The 19,909-nt window shown below is 41.7% G+C and overlaps 2 protein-coding genes across 2 annotated transcripts; both read left to right on the top strand.

Annotated features, from left to right (window-relative positions):
• The first annotated feature begins 1,251 nt into the window (after positions 1–1,251).
• On the top strand, positions 1,252–3,422 carry LOC122616499. Its single transcript, XM_043791972.1, has 3 exons — positions 1,252–1,284; positions 1,447–1,882; positions 2,866–3,422. Exons 1-3 carry the CDS (start codon positions 1,252–1,254, stop codon positions 3,420–3,422), a joined length of 1,026 nt encoding a protein of 341 aa, XP_043647907.1.
• Positions 3,423–7,938: 4,516 nt separating this feature from the next.
• On the top strand, positions 7,939–17,877 carry LOC122617508 (otolith matrix protein OMM-64). Its single transcript, XM_043793392.1, has 7 exons — positions 7,939–8,098; positions 13,481–13,612; positions 14,042–14,192; positions 14,296–14,753; positions 14,819–15,304; positions 16,165–16,370; positions 17,529–17,877. The coding sequence occupies exons 1-7, from the start codon at positions 7,939–7,941 to the stop codon at positions 17,751–17,753; spliced, it is 1,818 nt and encodes a 605-aa protein (XP_043649327.1). The 3' UTR covers positions 17,754–17,877.
• Positions 17,878–19,909: the final 2,032 nt, after the last annotated feature.

Here is a 19,909-nt window from a genome sequence, read left to right as displayed (position 1 = left end):
TGTGTGTCAGATGTGATAACGCTTGGGTCTGATGATGAAACAACTCAGAAGATGTTAATTAACTGGTGGGCATCGTGTTTAAAACAAATATGCAGTGAAACTAAGCCGAAAAATCGAGTTCACTCTGTCAATCCGAACTGGAAAATTATGTAAATCAATGTACACAAATAAATTGCTACTTAACAATGCATTTTCTCGGCTGTTGCATCACTGGAGAAAGACTTTCTTCTTTGTTTTCCCGCATCTGAAGACCCGCACCAAATTCAAATCAATTTTCTCGCTCAGTTAAATTTGAATCAAGGCCATGCCAAAATAGATTTCCTTTTACAGTTGGACTCTAATCCAATAAAGCACTCAGACATTTGGCCTACTAATAAAAGCGAATCATTCACAACAAAAAGGCCTCACAAAGGGCCACCAATCACATTTTATTACAAAAAACACAGGGAACGCAAAATATGTCGAAAATTCTCGGCATCTGTATTTTGCCATGCAAATTCTGGGCCAGTTAATTAAAACATCGCTAACGTTTTGACGAATATTCTTTTGGGGAATGAAGCCAACCGTTAGCTCTACATAATTTGTTTACCTTTTGTTAGGGCTATTGTTTTGTAAATAACGTAGTTCCATTCCCATGGGCTCTTAGTGATTAGGTATAACAATTATATTTTTGTTTTCTAAAAGTTCTGCATGTGAATTGAAAATGGAAAGCTCGTGAGCAATGACTATTCGTTTTTGGGAGTTCCTATATAAGCTATTTTATCCGAAAATAGGTTTATATTCAAATTTCACTAAGTAGAAGGAAAGGTTGCTTACCTTGTCTTTAAAGAATAAATACTCAATGAGTTGTAGTTTTGGTTGCCATTAAGCTTTTAAATTACACACAAAGTTATACTGTGAACTAAACTGAAAGATGAATAGTAAACAACTTTTATGCAAGGAAGGAAATCATATTAAACTCATATTAACTTGTCATCAAGAATTATGATTAAACGAATTATTGCTAAAAGTTTAACCAAATAAGCATTTTAAATTTCACTTTGTCCGGCTCTTCGTTAGTATATAAATCACTATTTTATACAACGTGATATATTTTTTGCAACCTTTTATATTTACATATAAATTGCTATCAGCGGCGGTTTTATAAATATGTTTAGCGCTAAAAAATGTAGGATTACACAATAGCCGGGTTCAGCTTAAAATGGGAAATGCTTTCGCACGAAGGCGAGGCCATAAAACATTTTATAGCCCATGCAGCTCAAATGGTTCAAAGTGGATTCTAAAGTGCGTTTCACGACACGGCAAGGTGGCAACAGGTTCGTTTCCTAAGTCTTTTGTTTACGCAACATCCGCACCTCGCTATGATGAAATGGCCTTTTTACTCGGACAATGAGAGACATACACTGGCACACACTGATATAATTTCTCTGTTGGTTCCACTTTCAGTTTCTCACCAAGAGTTCAAGTGCGCGGCACTCGTTGCTGCTGCTTCTGTTGGCCTTTTGCTGCCTGAGCAGTGCCTTTGCTGCCAAGATAACGAAGAAGGTCGAAAAAACATCGGAAAAGCCCGAGGTGGACGCTGCTGCATCTCCCATTGAGGAGGAAAACGCTGAAGATGCTGGTGAAGATGATGACGACGACGACGATGACGACGAGGAGGCGGAGGAACCTGCGGTGGATGCGGCTGACAAAGAAGCTGCTGCAGGGGCAGCGAGTAACAAGAACCCCAATGCCGTGCAGGCAGCCACGGATCCCACAGATCTCAGTGTCTGGGGCATGGTTCGCACTCTGTGGGGCTGGCTTCGCAGCGATCTGAGTGAAAGCCTATTCGGCGATGACGATAGCGACGACGGAAAGCCCGCGTCCGGCAGCTCAGCAGTGGGTGAGTCCCCCTCAGAAAAACAAAAGATTAAACAAGCAAATACCAAACAAAACGCAGCTTAAATGGCGTACACCGCAAGAAAAAAGACCAAGCCAATAGCAATTACTTTTAAAGTCCATTCAGACATTTTTAAAATTGCTCATATTAAACACTAAAACGGAAACTGCTTATGTTTAATAACACATATTATATAATTTTGTAGTTTTCTTCCTACACCTGTCAGTTAAATGTAAGATTACAAAGCTGTCATAAGATTTTACGATTGGTATGATATAATTGTAATTTCAATTTCACACGTATTTTCATTTGATGTAAGCCAGACTATGACCCTTTTTCTCTTTGTGGACACAGCAATTAGTGTGGTCATCTAATATCAGTTCAGTGCGTGTCTCATTTAGTCTGATTGCGTCTGCCGTTCAAATGATTAGCGGCTTTTCAAATCGAAGCCGATTTCCCAGAGCCCTGCCACTTGACTCACTTTCGTTTTCAATGAAACCTGTGGCCGCTAAGCAAACAGCAAAAAGCCGCTAAAAGGTGTTAGCACCAAAGAGCTGAGAAAAAATCATCTCGGACTGCGAGTTGTGATATATGTATGTATATGCCGGATGGCGATTGTAATTTCACTTTCCGCATCTTTTCTAGAGCCGCTCAAATTATTTATTAAATAAGACAGCTCATCTTTAAGCGGTGAGAAAATATTTTTGCTCAGTTTTTTTTCGTTGTTTGCGAATTGTTTTTTATTGGACTTTCGCATACCTGAGTGTTCAGCTCTGTTTATTGATGAAATTATAGCAGTTGAGGGAGATAAACCCAGCGGAATTTCTTTTGGGCAGTGGCTCCACTGAGGAATAATCCATTAATTTTTATGAACTTCCCCTAAATGATTTCTCAGCTTTTAGTATTAATTAACCTATTTAATTTACATAACATATAGATAAATATTTACATTCTATTTATACTAAAATTCATTTTGTTTCTTTCAGAGGGGCGTACCTTCGGCAAAATCCGTCGACTTCAAATGGCCTTGATACCCATTATTTTCAAGTTTGGTGTTCTTTCGGCGATGGTTGCCTTTCTGGTCGCCATTGGCATGAAATCGCTGTTCCTGCTCAAGGTTCTGGTGGTGATGAACGCCATTGCCATTCTGGGAAAGTTCATTACCCTCAAGACCAGTCTCTTCGGACAGTATGAGAACACGGCGCCGTCCTTCAACTACCCGGGCTGGAATCCGCATGCCAAGGAGTCGTGGGGTCCCACTGGACTGAGTGGTCAAGGCGGTGGCCATCCTCCCAGCAAGGAGATTCACCTGCACATCCATGGAAATGCCCAGACTCAGGCGCAACTCGCCGGCCAGGGCTACCAGTATGAGTCGCAGTCGGGTGGATGGGCCAGTCGATCGGATCCGTATGGAGCCTATGCACCAACGGGTCAGTTCACGGATAGCCAGCCCGTGGGAGCGGTGGCCGGAGAGGTGCCCAACAACACGGATCCCATGTCCCTGCTGCCCACGAAATACCGGGCGAGACACCTCATCCGCTGAGCAAGTGCTGTTCCACATGATGGGAGTTCCACATGGAAGTCAACGACCACCGCGTTTAATTAGCTAGCACACATTTAGTCAGCGACTTTACGAGGACGCAGCTTTACGTACACCTAAAACTATAGTTACGAGCCTAGTGTTTAAGTAAATTATTTGCCCCCCAGTAGCCCTAAAATCAATGATAATTTGTAATAAATAGTCGTAATGCAGAAGATGTGTGCCACCGTTTGTTTGAGCTAGCCGAAACAATTACCACTAAAGACCCAGAAGGTAGTGAGTGATTGATGGGTCTGCGAAGAAAGTCGATTGGTTCGTTTTGAGTCGTTTCTGGCTGAGCTTTCGGGGGTCTGTGATTAATTGGCCATTTGACGGGTGAGTCTGCCACCGCCGAGATTTCTTTGGCCACATTTTGGGGCGTGTGCCGCGCCGAATCATCGGCTTTATCGCGAACATTGAAATGGAAGTCCAAGTCATGACTTGACATTGCGGATTTTGTCGACGGCGCTTTTGTTGGCTTATTTTTCGGTAGCCTAAAGGCTGAAAAACGACTCCTCAAGCTGAAGCCAGACATATCCAATTATGCTCAACTATAATAGAGTGGATAAGCCGATTTGCTTTTTAGCAACTACATATTTTTGAGCACTCAATTCATTTTCTGCAAATATTTGAACAAAGATTGGATGACTTAATTTCAGGCTTTTATATAACGCTATTTAGTTAATTGAGATATTATATCGGTTAACATGTGTGATGATTGATGGATTACAGCTTGGAGTGTGAAGGGTGTTGATCGAAAAACGTGTTCACATCTTATCATGATACAAGTTGACTGCAGGATATCGTTGACAAATGTAATCTAGCTAAAAACATGAAAAATAAAACTATAAATTAAAAAAAAAATCTTTAAAAAGTTACACTGAAATGTATAATTAAGCGGATAATTTAAGTAGTAATTTAAACCGTTGCCAGATGAGCAGAAAAAGTAATATTTTTAAGGCCTTGCTCACAAAATGGATGGTTCGTGTCTTTGCTACCGCAGAATGATGAAAATATCCAAGTCACCCGTAAAGTAGGCAGCAAAGTTTTCCACCTCACTGCACGAAGTTCGTGCCCTAAGTCTTTCGATTTGGCGACATCGAAAAGCACTCAAAAGCACAACACGCTCAACAGGTGGCATCATGAATATTAATATTAGCAAGGACCTGTTAATTAGCCCCATAGAAAGTGAAGCCAGAAGTAATTGACGGGCAATTAAGCAGTTTTAAGCGACAAGTAATGCATATTAACGCAAAACAAGATTGGGCCACGACGTTGGCGGGGTGCTCAATAAATATTTATCTGAGGCAATTAGAGCCGCTCAGACAGTGCGGCAAGCATGTAATGGCCATATCTCCGCAGTCCGATCCTCCTGCTTCATGGATCTGCAAGGCCGGTCGGCTGGCGTTATGGAATCTTGCTCGGTGACTGATTTATAGGATGACATGAGGACAGAGTGGTGCCAGCCATTAGCGAGCCGTCATAAGTGTGGGCCGATGACGTTCGACTTGAGTAACGAGACGAGTCGAGTTGTGGCAAGTCGAGCCGAGCTGAGCTGAGCTGAGTCCGTGGTGATGTCTTCTTTGTCGGCAGACGATGATGGCCTAAGTCGAGCGCTTCAATTAATTAGCTAGCCGTGCCAAAAACAAAATGGCGCTACTTAAACCAATAGTTGATAAGGCTAAACCAGCAGCAGAGCAAAATATAATAGGTAGACGACTACAAACTAGAAACAAATGAAAGTGCACATTGAATTTCTCTGATCGCCGGCTTTCTAACGCACAGCAGCAGGCCAGCGGCTCAGCATTTCAGCGGCAAACTGCGATTATTGAAATACTCCAAAGGTTTTTTCTGTCCATTGCATTTGGTGGCCAGCTTGGAAGCGACAAATCATGAGCATCGACAGATGCACCACAGCCAGCATCTTTGCCTCGACTATATATAAAATGTGGATAATTGCGTCTAGCTGACAGCCAAGGCACTGGGCATCTAAAAGTGCACAAAAAGAAAATCTGTTTAATTTTAAAATAAAGTGCTTACTCGGTATTGTTTTTCTTTGTCAATAAGTACTTGAGTTCATATCTAATCTGATGGACGATATGAATTTGTTTTTGGTTATTGATAAAGATATTTTCGATGCACTACTATTTTAGTAGCAGTTCTTTGACTTAAGAGCTATACTAAAATTTACAATTTGCTGTATTTGGAAATACAAAAAATGATTTCCTATCAATCAATTTGTTGAATGCTATATTATTTGTGATGCATGTGAAGCTTCGGCTTAGTTATGAGAATATGAAATGGAAGTGTTCGAAGACATTAATTGTGGTGATTTCTTTCCATGTATGAGCATTAATCGGGAGTTGGGGGCTGGGGACGTGCTGTCAGCGGATCTGGCTGCTCTCACTCTCTTTCTAACATGATAATTGGACATGGCCTGGGAACGGGTATGTCAGCTACCTTATGGCTACCAACTACCTTGGCGACATCTTTGGCAGCCCTATGTCTCCTTAATTGCCTGTCGCCTGTCCGCTGAAAGTGAAATTGATATATGACATGGGTGGGAGATATGCCAGCTTACCTACGAGTATACGAGCATACGTATAAACGAGCGTTCATCACGAATTCTTCGCTAATTTGCCGCTCACAATGGATAATTTCGTAATTCGGGGGCTAATCAAAAATTCGAGCAGTGTGCGAGTGCGTTGACCAAATCGAATTGGGGACCCGATTCGGTCACACCTCGTTGTAAACTTCAATCTGAAAATATCAATAAGTTGTGCAAACTTTCTTTTTGTGCGTGTCAATGCTTTGAGGAGGGCGTTCTCTCATGTTTACTCTTTATAAGATCAGTTTTGTGACGCTGGCCCAGCCCTTACACTCAAATAGCATTAGTTTGCGAATTGTCCGAATCAATTATGGACACAACCTAAGTTAACAGATAAAAAACTTTCATTTTTCATTTGCTCGACAGGTGAAGAAACGTGTCTTTTCTCAGCCAGAATTTATCAATGATGCAACTGTTTTTTATTTTGCCTAAACTTGCTTTATTTGGTTAACCAATTGTTGACGCAATACTGCGAGGTGCTAACGAATTTCGTTAGGGAAGAGGTAAAAGTGATGAAGGTGTATGTTAAAGATCTATTTGTTTTTTCACTTATGTTGAAGAAAATTTGGTTGCTGCTGGGAGGAAAATCTCCATGGAATAACCACCTTTTTGACCCAATACAGGATTTGCATCTGCCATACAAGCATTTCGGCACAGGATTAGCATTTCACGAACGACTTTCCAATGATATCCAGGAGTTCATGTGTCACACTTGGCAGTGAAAAGAGGAGTTCGACTTGTGGGTTATTCATGGCATTCATTGAAGACCGATGCAGATTATTCAGTACTCTGCCAGGAAAACTTTGGTTTGGTGGAAGATTTAGTTGTAAGAAATGTACCATATTATTATTACATTGGTTTAACTTCTTAAAGGGGATCCAATATATATTTGGCAAAATATAATAATCTGTTTGTCAACAAATAAAATTAAATTGATTAATGATAAAATTATTCATTTAAATTTATTTAGGTATTGACCACTAAAGATCAATATAAAGTTAATCGAAAACCTTTTAAGTCAAAGCAAAGCTTAGCTCTTAAGTTAATAGGTTTTAAGTGGGCTAACTAGTGGATTTATTATTAAATAATACAAATACAAAGAAAGCCGAAACAGTCTTAAATTTGTTTTCTTTGTTAAGGCTAAGCTTAAAACGCCTTTTGTTTACAAAGAAATGTTGCTAACACAATACGTGCAGAACCGTGAAGGTCAAGTCAAAGTTCGATGGTTCACATATGTTATGACCCCCATCCCCGAGAGAATTCCCGAGGTATCGCATTCAGTGTGACACTGAAAATGCGCATAGCGGACAGCTTAATTGATCCGTTTGTTCAGTGCATGCCGCACATTTGCTAAAATCCACACCGGCCAGCCACAAGTCAATAGCCAGGTGGGTAGCAAAGTTACGGACTTACCAACTTACTTGACTGTTAGAAGAGAGCCGCTTTTGGCCACCGCGGCTGCCAACTTTCCAAAGAGCCGCGCCATGAGCGCTTTCACATCGCACTCTCTTAAGTCGCGCTTTGGTATAAAACTTCTTACGTATGCGCGTCATGGCTTAATCTTACCTTGAACTTGGTCGTGAGCAGATCGCCGAGGAGCTAGTGCATCCACATAACAGCATAACCACCTATCCATAACAACAAACAATATTCGTGCGGGTTTTCGATTCGGGTTTTTTTGGAAAATAGAATTTGAAAATGGAACAAAGCGCCGTTGTTCTTGTGCGTGCCGATAAACGCATATAAATCACGTGTGTGTGCTGCTGACTTTGGTTTCACCAGATTTCTGATTTCATCTAACGGTGCTAGTGAATATATATCAGAAGCCCACATCGAAGACCAGCGGAGAGGGGGCTCTACTAACTATACAATATGGACTGGCAGCCGTCTCTTATAGCAGGCCTGATCTGCCTGCTCCTGCCAACGCAGATCTCGTTGGCCAAAGCCTGGAGTTTGCCAGCCCGCCATGCTGATCGTTCAGATCTGGCCTTAACACCAGTACACCACCAGCAGGTTGGACGACGATTAAATGGTAAGACAGCTCTCCAATCAAATCTGCCGAGTGTCTCTCGCAGCTCCCAAATTTCTCTGTATTTTAATTTCGTATTTTTGTGGTGTAATATAACGAGTAGAGTGAGCAGACAGACAAAGAAACAAAACATAAACAAAAGCCCTAAGTAAAATACTTTTATTGAAGTGAAATTTTACTTCATTAAAGCTGTCTGTGAGAGTGGCTGTGATTTTAGCGTTCGGCAATTATATAATCGGCCAGTCGCCAAACGAAAGTCGCCACTGTCACTGCCACCGAAGCCAAAGAATCCAGAGATTTATGAGCCACTAGAGTGGCCACAGATCCATCACAGCTGTCACTCTAGGCCAGGCATCAATCTTGGCCAGCACACGCTTTTCCACCTGGAGAAAAAATAGCAGATAATTGCAGGGAAGTTCATTTAAAAGTTCATACAAAAATAAATAGCACACTCCGTTTTAGTACCAAATAATAATGTGTCTACCATATTTTATGGGATTTTTGGTAGCTTATTAGAAAAATGTACAATTGAAATACTCATCTCCCTTAAGTTTTAAAGCACATAAACTTGCGACATGATATAAGCTGTCAATCAGGTGACTTCCATGGGCAATGCAGCATAACAAAGTAGCTTGCATGCGACTAGGTTCTTACCAATTTGGTTCTGTTACGTTATGGAGCGTACGACACTTTTTTCTTGGCCGCTGCTGTCTTGCTGTGTTTCCAAGCCGCCTAAAGTAAGCTTCAAGTGCATGGCGAACAATTAGCAAAGCCGAGGCAACAAGTGCAATGAAGACACTACCATTACCGAGCGGGCAGAAAAAAAGCAAAAAGCATACACCTCGTTATCGTTTAGGGCACTTGGCGTCTCGATCTGCTTCTGAGCATGTAATATGGGTCATAACCAACTAAACCAGAACCGAAAGAAGGGCGGCTGGTTGGGTGTTACGATAGACATGTCGAGTCATTAAAGAACGGGCAGCAAAACACAAATTAACGTTTTGCTCGCCGATTAAACGAATATCAGATACACTTGAACCGCATTTGAGATATTATATGTAAATTTAGTTAGGAAAGTCACGGAGTGGAAATAAGCGAATGGGTGGGGGAATGTGAATATGAATATGTGGGAGATGTGTTTTCCCAAATATTTTTGCACATTCATTTAGAAAGTGGAATGTGTAGCATTTTATCATAATTATCTTACAATGTAAGACAAGAAAATGCACGAAAACTTAAAGCTTAAGTTTTCCTTAACTTAGTTTTTTTACATGCTAATTTAATACATTCCATTTATTGTTTGTAAGTGGACATAGGTAATTATTGGAAATCTGTTAGATATGTATATATTTAGAGACATATCTTGTGGAAGCCACAAAGTATTAGATACAAAATTAAGAAGTTCTTGCCATCTTAGTTTTGAGACCTCATTGATTCCTTCCAAAAGACATATGAGTCCCAACCAAACCCCCAACTTAACCAAAAACCCCAAAGCTCCCGAAGAGCAGCACCTGTAAAAGGCGCAATAACAACGGCAACGCAAACAATAAGAGTGGATAAACAGGCGTGCAGTACAAACAAGTTGATTTCATAGTCGCGATACTGTCAGATTCGGATGGTGATGGTGCTGGTGATGGTGACTACACCAACTTGGTGTTGAGCCAACCCAGACTTGAAGGGAGTTATCCCGAGGAGGAGGAGTAGGAGGAGGGGGAAATGCCAGCGCCTCCATTCCGGGGGCTTGTACAAATTGCGCCGACACCAAAAGCCAAGCGAGGCGCACAAAAACAAGAGAAAAACTTGAAAAACACTCGTAATTGGGTTATAACCGTCATATTTGTATGTGAGAGTGTACGAGGCAAGTCACCTACTATTTAAATAAGCCCGGTCCGAACGGGTCTGGCCAAAAGGCAAACAATGCCGCACTGGAAACCATGGCTAAGCAAACTCCTAAACGGAGCAGCATTGGCGACATTTATGGTCGTCGCGCACAAAAATGAAAAGTGCTGCGCTTCACCGGAATGAAATATAATTTCATTTTTTAATTGTCGCTTTTCTGGCATCGGCATCGGCATCGGCATCGGCATTGGCATCTCGCCCAGTTTGAAAAGATGGTCAAACTGGAGCCACATGAAGCTGTAACTGCGTCTCCATCTGTCAAGTTTGACTCGCCACTTGGGCCACTTGCTTCTGCTTTCTGCGTAGCAGCAATTGGGATTTGGAGCACTATTTCAGTTGCAGCCAGATGCCAGCCACACAGGAAAACGCGTGGAAATATTTCCATAATTGCTCGGCGGACACTTCTCACTTAATAAACCAAACCCGATCCTGCTGAGTATCAACACTCTTACTTGAGATGCTTGAAATAGCATTGCATTTGAACTAAAAACATGTCAATCATAAAAGCCAAACAAACTTGTTGCATATTAAAATCTAACTTATAAGAACATCACCTCCTTAAGTTGTTGATTGTATTTATAAATGAGTTTTGTGATCATTTGCATATGAATATGGAGTGTGGATTATGGATTACACTGTACCAATATAGGTTATGGCTTTTAAAAAAGTTCTGAAGATATGTAGTAGATTTTCCCCAGTGCACCCATTGATTTGCCTAGTCAAAGTGGAACTCCAATCAATATACAACATGTGCGGCGATGTTGCTCAAGTTGTAGCTGCCGGCCATGTCTTGTTTGGGTTTTGAGTTTGCATTTAACTTGCGGTTGTCTTCGTCGTCGGCGGTGTCTTCAATTCAAATTCTGCGCCAGATCGAAACCAGTGAAAGTTTATTAAAGTTTCAAGCTCGGCAGAGCTCTTCATGCTCACATGTCCATATGACCGACCATAGGTATGTCTATATGTCTGATGGGTCGCACGCTAACGGTTAAGAGTGCCATATTGTTCCGTCCGATTTCTATAATGGCCATAAAATTCTTTTGTAACGAAGACTCAGATGCTTTAAATGCCGAAACCACTAGATCATTGTATTTAATTCAGCTTGGTGGGGAATTAAATGGAGATTGCTTGAAACTCAGACAGAAAGAATCAATTTAAAGACTGTTTGATAAATACTTTAATGGTCTTGCAAAGCAATCTTGTTAATTATTTAAATTGCAGCGGGTGTCTGGCCTCAGAAGCTAAAAATAAAAAGATATTTGTATGTTAGGCCTAGATTTCTAAAGCAAGCCCAGCCAACCTTCACTTTTAAATGATTCACTTATTGACTATTGATTCAGGCTATGGATTAAGTGCCTAACAAATCTTAACAATGTCTGCAGTAACGAGTTAGTTTGTATTAAATTTTATTATTTTAAGACTCCAGTACAACGAGCCTCGCCTCGAATCATTCGATTCACTTTCAAATGCCACACACGCTGCTCCGCGGCCACATTTCATGTTTACAACTTAATCTGGCCAGGAAAAATAAATCAGAATTTCCAGTGATTATGCTAATATTTTACGAGCTACTGTTATGGCCGCTCCTCAGGCAAGGCGAATTAGCCAAATGGCCGGCAACTTGGCCCACATGCCCAGCAGTCCAGCAGCAGTTTACAGTTGCCCAGCTGGAAAAGTTAGGGTTTACCACATTACCATAGCCAAATGCGTCACCCATCATCAAGCCGAGGCGCAGCAATTTCAGTGACTACCTATGTAAATATATATAACTACAAGTAAGCCACGCATAAACCTCCACTGCAGTGAAAGTTCATTTGATACTGGAAATTAGCTGGCGCAGGGATTATTGGCATTGCCATCGAATTACCATACGCCCTATGGTACCAGCGAAATGGCAAAGAAAAGTGAAAAGCCCAGGGGCCAAGGCGAAATCAACGGACCAAATGGCAAATGCCAAATGGCAACTGGTACAGGATTTTTGGCCAGAATGGCTGCTAAGCGGCTTCCAAGCTGCTGGAAATAATGTGCCACATTTGTCGGCCAAAGAGGACAGCTGCCAAATATCGAAGATGCTCGCCGGGGAGTACACTGCAAGAAATACTGCTCACTCAAGATTAGTCAAGCTTTCATTCCATATTACCATGCAATACATGGAATACATAAATATGCTTTAAATGTTGTCAGAAGTATAACAAAGTATTACAAAGTTATTTCATTAAGTATTAGGTATTGCACATAGTTTTTCATCGTACTTGCTTAACTGGAAATCCTGAATAATTGTCCAAAATATTCCTTTGAGTGCATCACGAAGTGGCTTTCTTCGATTTCCCTTCTTGGCACTCCTTGGCTCCCTAACTCTGCGCATTCTGGCACAGGTTTTCCTTGTTGCTATTCGGCTCTCAAGCGGCGTGGGTCGAATTCAGCAGGATGTTATCTATGGGATGTCACCACGAGTTGCAGGTAAACAATTTCTCACAGCCGGGTACTTGTGGCGACTCCTCGCGGCTTTCACTCGGCATTGAATTTGGAAATATTAGCGGAGCCTTGGGTCAAAGTACGCGCTGTGTCGCTGTCGGTGCCATTGAAAGTGAAATGAGCCAAATAAATTGTGACAAACAGACAACTAACGACATGAGAAAATACACACGAAGTAGCAATACATTTTCACTTATCACGACCTATTGCATGTACCAACATGGCTATTAAATCAACAAAAGGCCTAAGCAAATACTAATGAAGTTAAGTAGCGAACAAATTGCTCAATTTCTGCGAAAATCTGGGAATTGTGTATCATCAGAGAGAGAGGAACATTATTAACGTCTGCAAGCCAAACAAATTTTTGGCGCCAGATGATGTATGCATTTTGCTACTTACTATTATTATATTGGTTTGCATGTTTTGTGTAAATTAATTTAGCATTTTAATAGTAACATTGTCGCCGCGACAAAATAATTTATTCCCGATTAAATGGTCTCAAATTAAGATGCGATCAATCTGGACATGCAGCAATAATTTTAATTGACGGCAATCGCTGAGCTTTTCACTCCATCGCTGATTGATGGCAATCTTCGATGTTAACTAAAACATGGCTCGCGCCGCGAACATCTGAACATCGAACATCGAGTCTTGTGTACTGGGATAATGGATATCCAAAGGGGGGAGTAGATGCATCTGCACGCACCGCACATCGGTGGTCAGCAAAAACCGCACAAGGTGTTGAAATGATTGCCCAGTGGTACCAGTAGTGGTCGGTCACACATACTTTCACTCAAATATTTGCAGTGGCTGAAGATGGCCAAGTCATAGCCATGACCATGTTGGCCAAATCAGACCACAAATCCCCACTGAGCTTGCCCAGACAGAAAGTCAGTCGAGCTGTCAATCGCTCGTTTGCCCAATTCGTTGGCAGTTTTCCATTTAATATTTGACTAGTTTTGCTATATTTATTTACGCTGATCTCCACGCTGATCTCTTTCTGTCTTCTTGCAGAGGTATCACCGTATCTGGACCTGGCCTTGTGTCCCATCAGAGCGGAACCCTGGACCTGTGCCCGCCAACAATCCGGTCGGATACTCGATGTTTGGGATGGAGAACTGAATGTCCAATGGCAGAAACTTAAAGGTGAGTTTAAGAAAATATTACCAAATATTTAAATAAATTGATGATTGCCCAGAAATATGCAAAACATTAGAAAAATGAACATTATACATTCTGGAAAGTAGCTCACTGAAACATTAAACTAACTAAAAAGTGCCGTAAGCCAAACACAATTTTCCTTTGTTAGTGGAAAATATTTTTCCCACAGATTTTTCCCCAAGTTCAAACAACTATTTGTGGGTGAGACTCTAGGAAAAAGTCAAGGAAACCCCCAGGGTTTTGTGATCACCAAGTGTGATAATCAATGAGTTTGGAGGAGTTTGTTGGAAATTTTACACGCAACACCAAGAAAACAGCGAACGCGCTAGGCATTTACATGGAAAAGCAATTAAAATCGAAAGCATTTTCCATCTTCACCAAATTATTTCCATTTATTTCTTATTTTTGGGACAGTCGAGGCCGATCGGCAGATGAACGCCACGATCGAGAGAAGAGGCTACAGCACTTCGGAGTTGCCCGTGAAAGAGAAGCCTTCGACGATACTGAAGAAAATTGAGATCGGCACGAATTACATGAAGAAATACCTGGCCGAATCCATGGACGGGTGAGTGTGGACAAACGGGTTGCATTTAGATTTTCGCCAGAGTGTTCATTTTCCTGTTTTTTCTTTTTGTTTTTGTATTTCACCATTTGGCCATCACCTGCAGCTTCCTAGGTCGCGAATACGAGTATCTGCAGACACCGAAAGCGGCTGAGGATGATAGTGAAACTGACCAGAGTGGGAATAGTGCCGAAGACGACGATGAGGCGGATGCGGATGATGCCAGCAATGCCGCGGAGGAGGAGGAGAATGCAGATGATGAGGATGCGGAGGCGGATGCGGATGCCAATAATGAGGAGGATGATGACGAGGAGGAGGATGATGACCGGGATGAGGAGGATGACGACTCGGACAGCACGGCGGAACAGGATCAGGATCAGGACAAGGACCAGGAGCCAGAGGCTGAAGCCGAAAACGAAGACGAGGACGTGGATGAGGCGGTCTCAGCACCCGAGAGTGATACCGAAAAGGAAAATACCCCAAGTGTCTTCAGTGGAGCGCCAGCAGCGCAAACCCAAGGTGATGGGAAAAATCCCCTATTAGCCGAAGACAACACTTCAACAGGTGAGGATTAGGGTTATTTCTTAGGCATTCTCCCTATGCAACTAACTTCAAATTCCCGAATTCAGGTGTGGAATTTATCGAGCTGCAGGATGGCGATGAAGCTGCGGCGGGTGCGCTGAAAAAGCCTGGAGGCGGTAAGCGCAAGAAGAACAAGAAGGGCGACAAGCGCAAGAAGAACAAGAAGAACAAGCGGAAAGGTCAAGGGTCGGACACACAGCCCTCCACTTTGGTGGTGGTCCAGGCGGCACCGGAGCACCATGAGGTGGACTCGGGACACGAGCACGGATCCTCGGTGATTAGTCATGGGAGCGCCGATGACACCGAATCCGTGGGCAAACCGATGAGGAAACGGAAGCAGAAGCGCCGCATGAAGGGCAAGCGGAAGCGCAAGGGTCAACACGGGTCAGCCGTGGTGGAGCACGAGCAGAGCGACCTGAGTTTGGGATTGGGCCTGCTCGACGATCTGGCGGACGCGGATGATGTGCTGTCGGGAGTCGGCGGGGGAAAACGCAAGCACAGGAACCCACTTAATTATGGTAGAAGTAACGGAGGTGTGTGTTGTTTGCTGCGTGTGGTTTTACATGACTTTTGCGCACCGTTTTCTCAAGCACAACTTAGTGCCCCCTTCTATGTCTAAGTTTCCAGTTTTGTCTATGATATAGAGTTCTTTCGGTGGACATATGCGTAAAACGGATTTGGGAATCTTAAAAAAATTATTTTGTATTTAATTTATTTTGATAATGTTTCAAGCAATTCACCGAAAATATTCTATATTGTTCAATCGCTCTAGTCTGATTGGACTGGTTAAAAAGTTTGTGTTTATATCTGGTGAAGGGTTGAAGATTGCCAAAGAATTTTATTATTTTTACTTATTATTTAAGTTATGTAGGCTCATTATTTGTTATTACCTTAAGATATTTATCAATTTTCTGATGGTAAAAGTGTTTCTTGAAGTCTGAAAAGCTTTACCAGTTTGCTTTTTAAAATGTTGTGGCGCCATCTACATAACAGGGACTGAAACCCAAGCTTATTCAGTTAGCCGTGTAGATGGCGCTGCTGAGTGCTTCTGTTATGCGCCAAATGTTTTTAAAGCAAATTCAAATCATTGGTATACTGAAGATTACTTACAAAATAAACTTAAGTTATTTTAGTTATTATAAGTGTTTGGTTTACAATAAGTTAAGTTATTTGCCTGCTTTTTGCTTGTGTTTTTGAATGCCGTTTCGTTTTCGTTAACGCACCAAACGCGCACTGCAGTTCATACTAACAAACACCACCCTCCCAAGCGAAGAATTTAAATGTTATTTGCGTTTCTTGTTCCATCTAGCCAAGTAAGTGTGATCGCTCCATAGCAAAACGGTACTAATGCATCCTTATTCCCTCTGATTATCCTTTATCGTAATTTATATAGTGACCCGAGGCAAGAAGAAGAAGAAGAAGAAGGCCATTGCCAAGTTCATCATGATTGGCAGCTTCCTGAAGGCCAAAATCGAACTGCTGCTGAAGATCCTGGGCGCCCATCTGCAGGTCAAGTTCTTTGCCATAGCCCTGATCGGTCTACTGATCAATATAGCCCGATTCTGGATCGATGTGAAGCGCGGCAGTCCGCCATCTAAGGTGAGTTGAGCTTGGGTCCCAGATCCTGTGAGTTTTGTTCCGGTTTTACTGTACCGACACACACGAACATCATGTTCAGGTTGATTGACCAAGGGTTACCCGACTTTAATGGATTTTCTGCACTCTTTCAGTTCTGATAAGAATGTCCTTACACTAGTCATAAGTGAACAAACATTTTTGTGGGCCAAGGTTTGTTTTCGATGCTGTTTGTTGTGCAGCAAAAATTAAGGGTTCTCATTTAAAAATGTACAAAGAAAATTCAATTTGATTTAATGGTTGATCCTAAAAACATAAATTAATAGTCTCTTTAACTTTAAAATAGAACAAAAGACTGTAATCCTATTTTAAAATTTTAAATTAATACTCTTATCTATTCATAGTGTTATACGATTTCTTAGATCCAAACTTCAAAAAAGTTTTATGTTTAAAGTAATTTATTCTCTATTTAGCCTTACCTTTGGGTACAAATTTATGTTTTTATGATCACCAGTTTTTCTGTGTACCTCTGCTAATCTTTTTCCAACTGCCCCTGTCTCTCGACTCTCTATCTCTGCAACAAATGATGTATATAAAATGTGTAAAATGCGTTGATACCTTCCAAAACACCCGAGCGCTCTAACTTCCCTAACTGTTTGGGGACCAGCTCCAGAACCTCTTCAAGCTTCAATCACCAGAGTTCCAACCACCTAACGACTCGAAAATGTGCCGTATGCTAACAAATTCAGACCTCTTTGGTTTCAGATATGGTAAAATTTTGGACAGCTCACAAACGTTCTCGGAACGTACAACTCTAAAAACAAAAAAAAAAAATACAAGAAACAGAAAAACCCAACCAATGTGTTTTCTAATAACAGTATACACTTTAAGACCAAAAACCTCAAACAGTTCTTAGAGTTCGTTTTCAAAGTCTTTCCCTTCACACTGTGTAAGTACGAGTTTTGGGCGGATGAAGCGAAATGATTGCTCTGAATGTGCAATGTCCTGTAAGACAGACAGATACATGAAACTCAGATACACCCAGATACCCAGATACTGATACAGTCACTAAACACGAATATGACAATTATGAAACAGAACCACTCACACTCTTGGGCCTCTTTGGTACTTCCTCTGGTGTTTCTCACTTCACGGCACACGTTTTGCATATTTTCTAACTAGGTTGTATACGTTGAACATGCCCACCATCAGCACCACTACGAGGATCACGGCGACGACTGGAGCGAGCCGGGTAGCTACTGGAAGCGCTCCCTGCAAACGGATCCCTCGGTCGAGGACACCGACTCCTCCACGGACAGCTACCAGGTGCGACAGCCGCAGCAGCAGTCCCAGATCCAGGATCCCCACTACCTGGCCTATCGCAACCAGTACGGCCAGTGGCATTAGGGGAACCCCACAGGTCCACCTGAACTCTGACCTCCAATGGAGACATTATTTATACATGTATTTATTTGATTCACATTCGTGGTACGACGCTGATTATTAAATAATCCCTAAGGCCCTAGAGCAAAATTAATTTTAGCACAATGAACGAAATGCCAGTAAACCAATTTTAGTTGTAACCCTTAGACCCCTTAGTGCAATGCCTTAAATGTATGACTAAATTTTAAAAATTTACCTTTAATGAGAAATCGAAGAACTGTTTTGGATACATTCGCAGCGAGCAAACAAACTAGACATAAGTTATTTATGCCAATTATTTATTGTATTCGTATGTTATATGATGCTTATTAAAGAAAACTAAATTGGACGCATGCTGTTTTATTTGCTGACAATTGTGGCTTATTTCGATAACTTAATATTGAGATATTTGATAAAGCAAAGCATTTATTTCCCACATTTTGCTATCATAAGTGCCCCATCATTTCCTGCTTCCATTTTGTGAGGGGTGTGAGCAGCAGACTTGGGTTCCCCCAATCAGAATGCGGTCAATAATGGCTGGCATTCCGAAAGAAGTTTCACCTGCTGATTCGAAATTCTTTGGCCCAATTCTGAGCCCTACTGCTCCGTAATACCAAATGGGGAAGAAGTGCGCCCAAAATAGTCGCGTCTGAGGGGCCCATTAATTTTGTTGGGTGTCGCTGTGGGCCAAAACAATTTGCGCATGCGCAGATTGTGCTCGGAATGCCAAATGATATGCCCAAAAATTTGTTTGTAATAAGCCATTAAATTTGTGTTTGACAAACGTCTGACAACTCGAGCGCCAAATTTATGGCTAATAAATCTGAACGGATTGTCTGGCAAAACTGAAAAGGTTTCCGAATAAAACTGTGCGCAGGAATATGGAAAACTTTGTGTGATTTCGAGTTAATTTATAAGGTTCAGAGGGAGGCGAAAAGAAAGTCAAATGACACCTAATCAGCTTTACACGCATTCTGACACGTTTGGCTTTTACATTTTGATATTGACCTTGTTTAAATTAATTGAAAGAAAACCTGGGGCCATTAAAATGCAGCGTGAGGAAAAGCAAATTGACATGCCGCAACGCGCTCGTTATCAAGCGGGGGCTTCGTGCAAAGAAATGCTTATCATTAGCAAAATTAAAATCAATGAAATTGGCCATAAAAATTCAATTGACTTGGCCCAATGCGTGGGAGCAAGTCCAAGCTCCAGCTCGACTTCGCTGGGATCGGAATGAATTGGAACTGGAACCGAAGGTGTCTGCAAACGTGTGCCACATAATTGATCGTCAGAGAAACAGAAATAGTTTAGTTTTCAGCACTTTCTAAACAACGCCTTTGCACCGAAAGAAAAGGATTTGTAAGGCATTCTTAGAACTATCTATAAAATATAACATTCATTTAAAAAAAAGGAAAGCCTATTTATATTGGATCTCAACAGATTTGAGCGTTTTAAAATGTAATTACAGTTTATAAAATTTGATAAATTCATTAGGATTATAACATTTAATATCCCTAAGTTAAGTATTTTCAATAGTTTCCATTGCTTGCAGTGCACTTTGGACTTTGTTTTATGTCTATGGTGGGCGGTGGTGTCGATCTGGATGTCTGGTGGGTGTGGCTCCTGGCCATCAATCATGCAGATACGATCTGTTCTCGATAAGTTGCCAAAAAAGAGCGAGGCAAAAATCACTAAAACAATCAATTGAAATTCTCGCGGCGCGAATGTTTGCTCAATGGGGGATTGCGTTTGGGTGGAATAACGGTGACCAACGTGCAGTGTTTGCGAAAAATCATAAATAGTATCAATGGATTTTGGCCCAAAGGAAGTGTCCGTGGAAGTGGGCGTGGACGTGTGCATGGGCGTGGCCGTGGCCGTGGGTCAAATGATTTGGCAAATAAGTTTTGGATAATTTCTATGCGCGTTCCGAGGAATGCTCCACTAAGTGACAGGTGGCGACGTGCCGCTGTCAGTTGAACTGTCAACTTGGGCATTTGATGGAAACTTAATTAATTTAAGTGCCGCTAGAAAGTGGGCCTGCATCGGCATATCCATCGCCATATCACGTATACGCAGCGTGCACGCGACCCAGTGATCAGTGGCAGAAAATGAAGGGGCGATACCACATTTCAATTCCAACG

Source organism: Drosophila teissieri, chromosome 3L, assembly GCF_016746235.2.
Source record: "Drosophila teissieri strain GT53w chromosome 3L, Prin_Dtei_1.1, whole genome shotgun sequence".
Classification (NCBI taxonomy): domain Eukaryota; kingdom Metazoa; phylum Arthropoda; class Insecta; order Diptera; family Drosophilidae; genus Drosophila; species Drosophila teissieri.
Note: the sequence above shows the minus strand (reverse complement) of the source record. Positions and strands in the feature narration are given on the sequence as shown.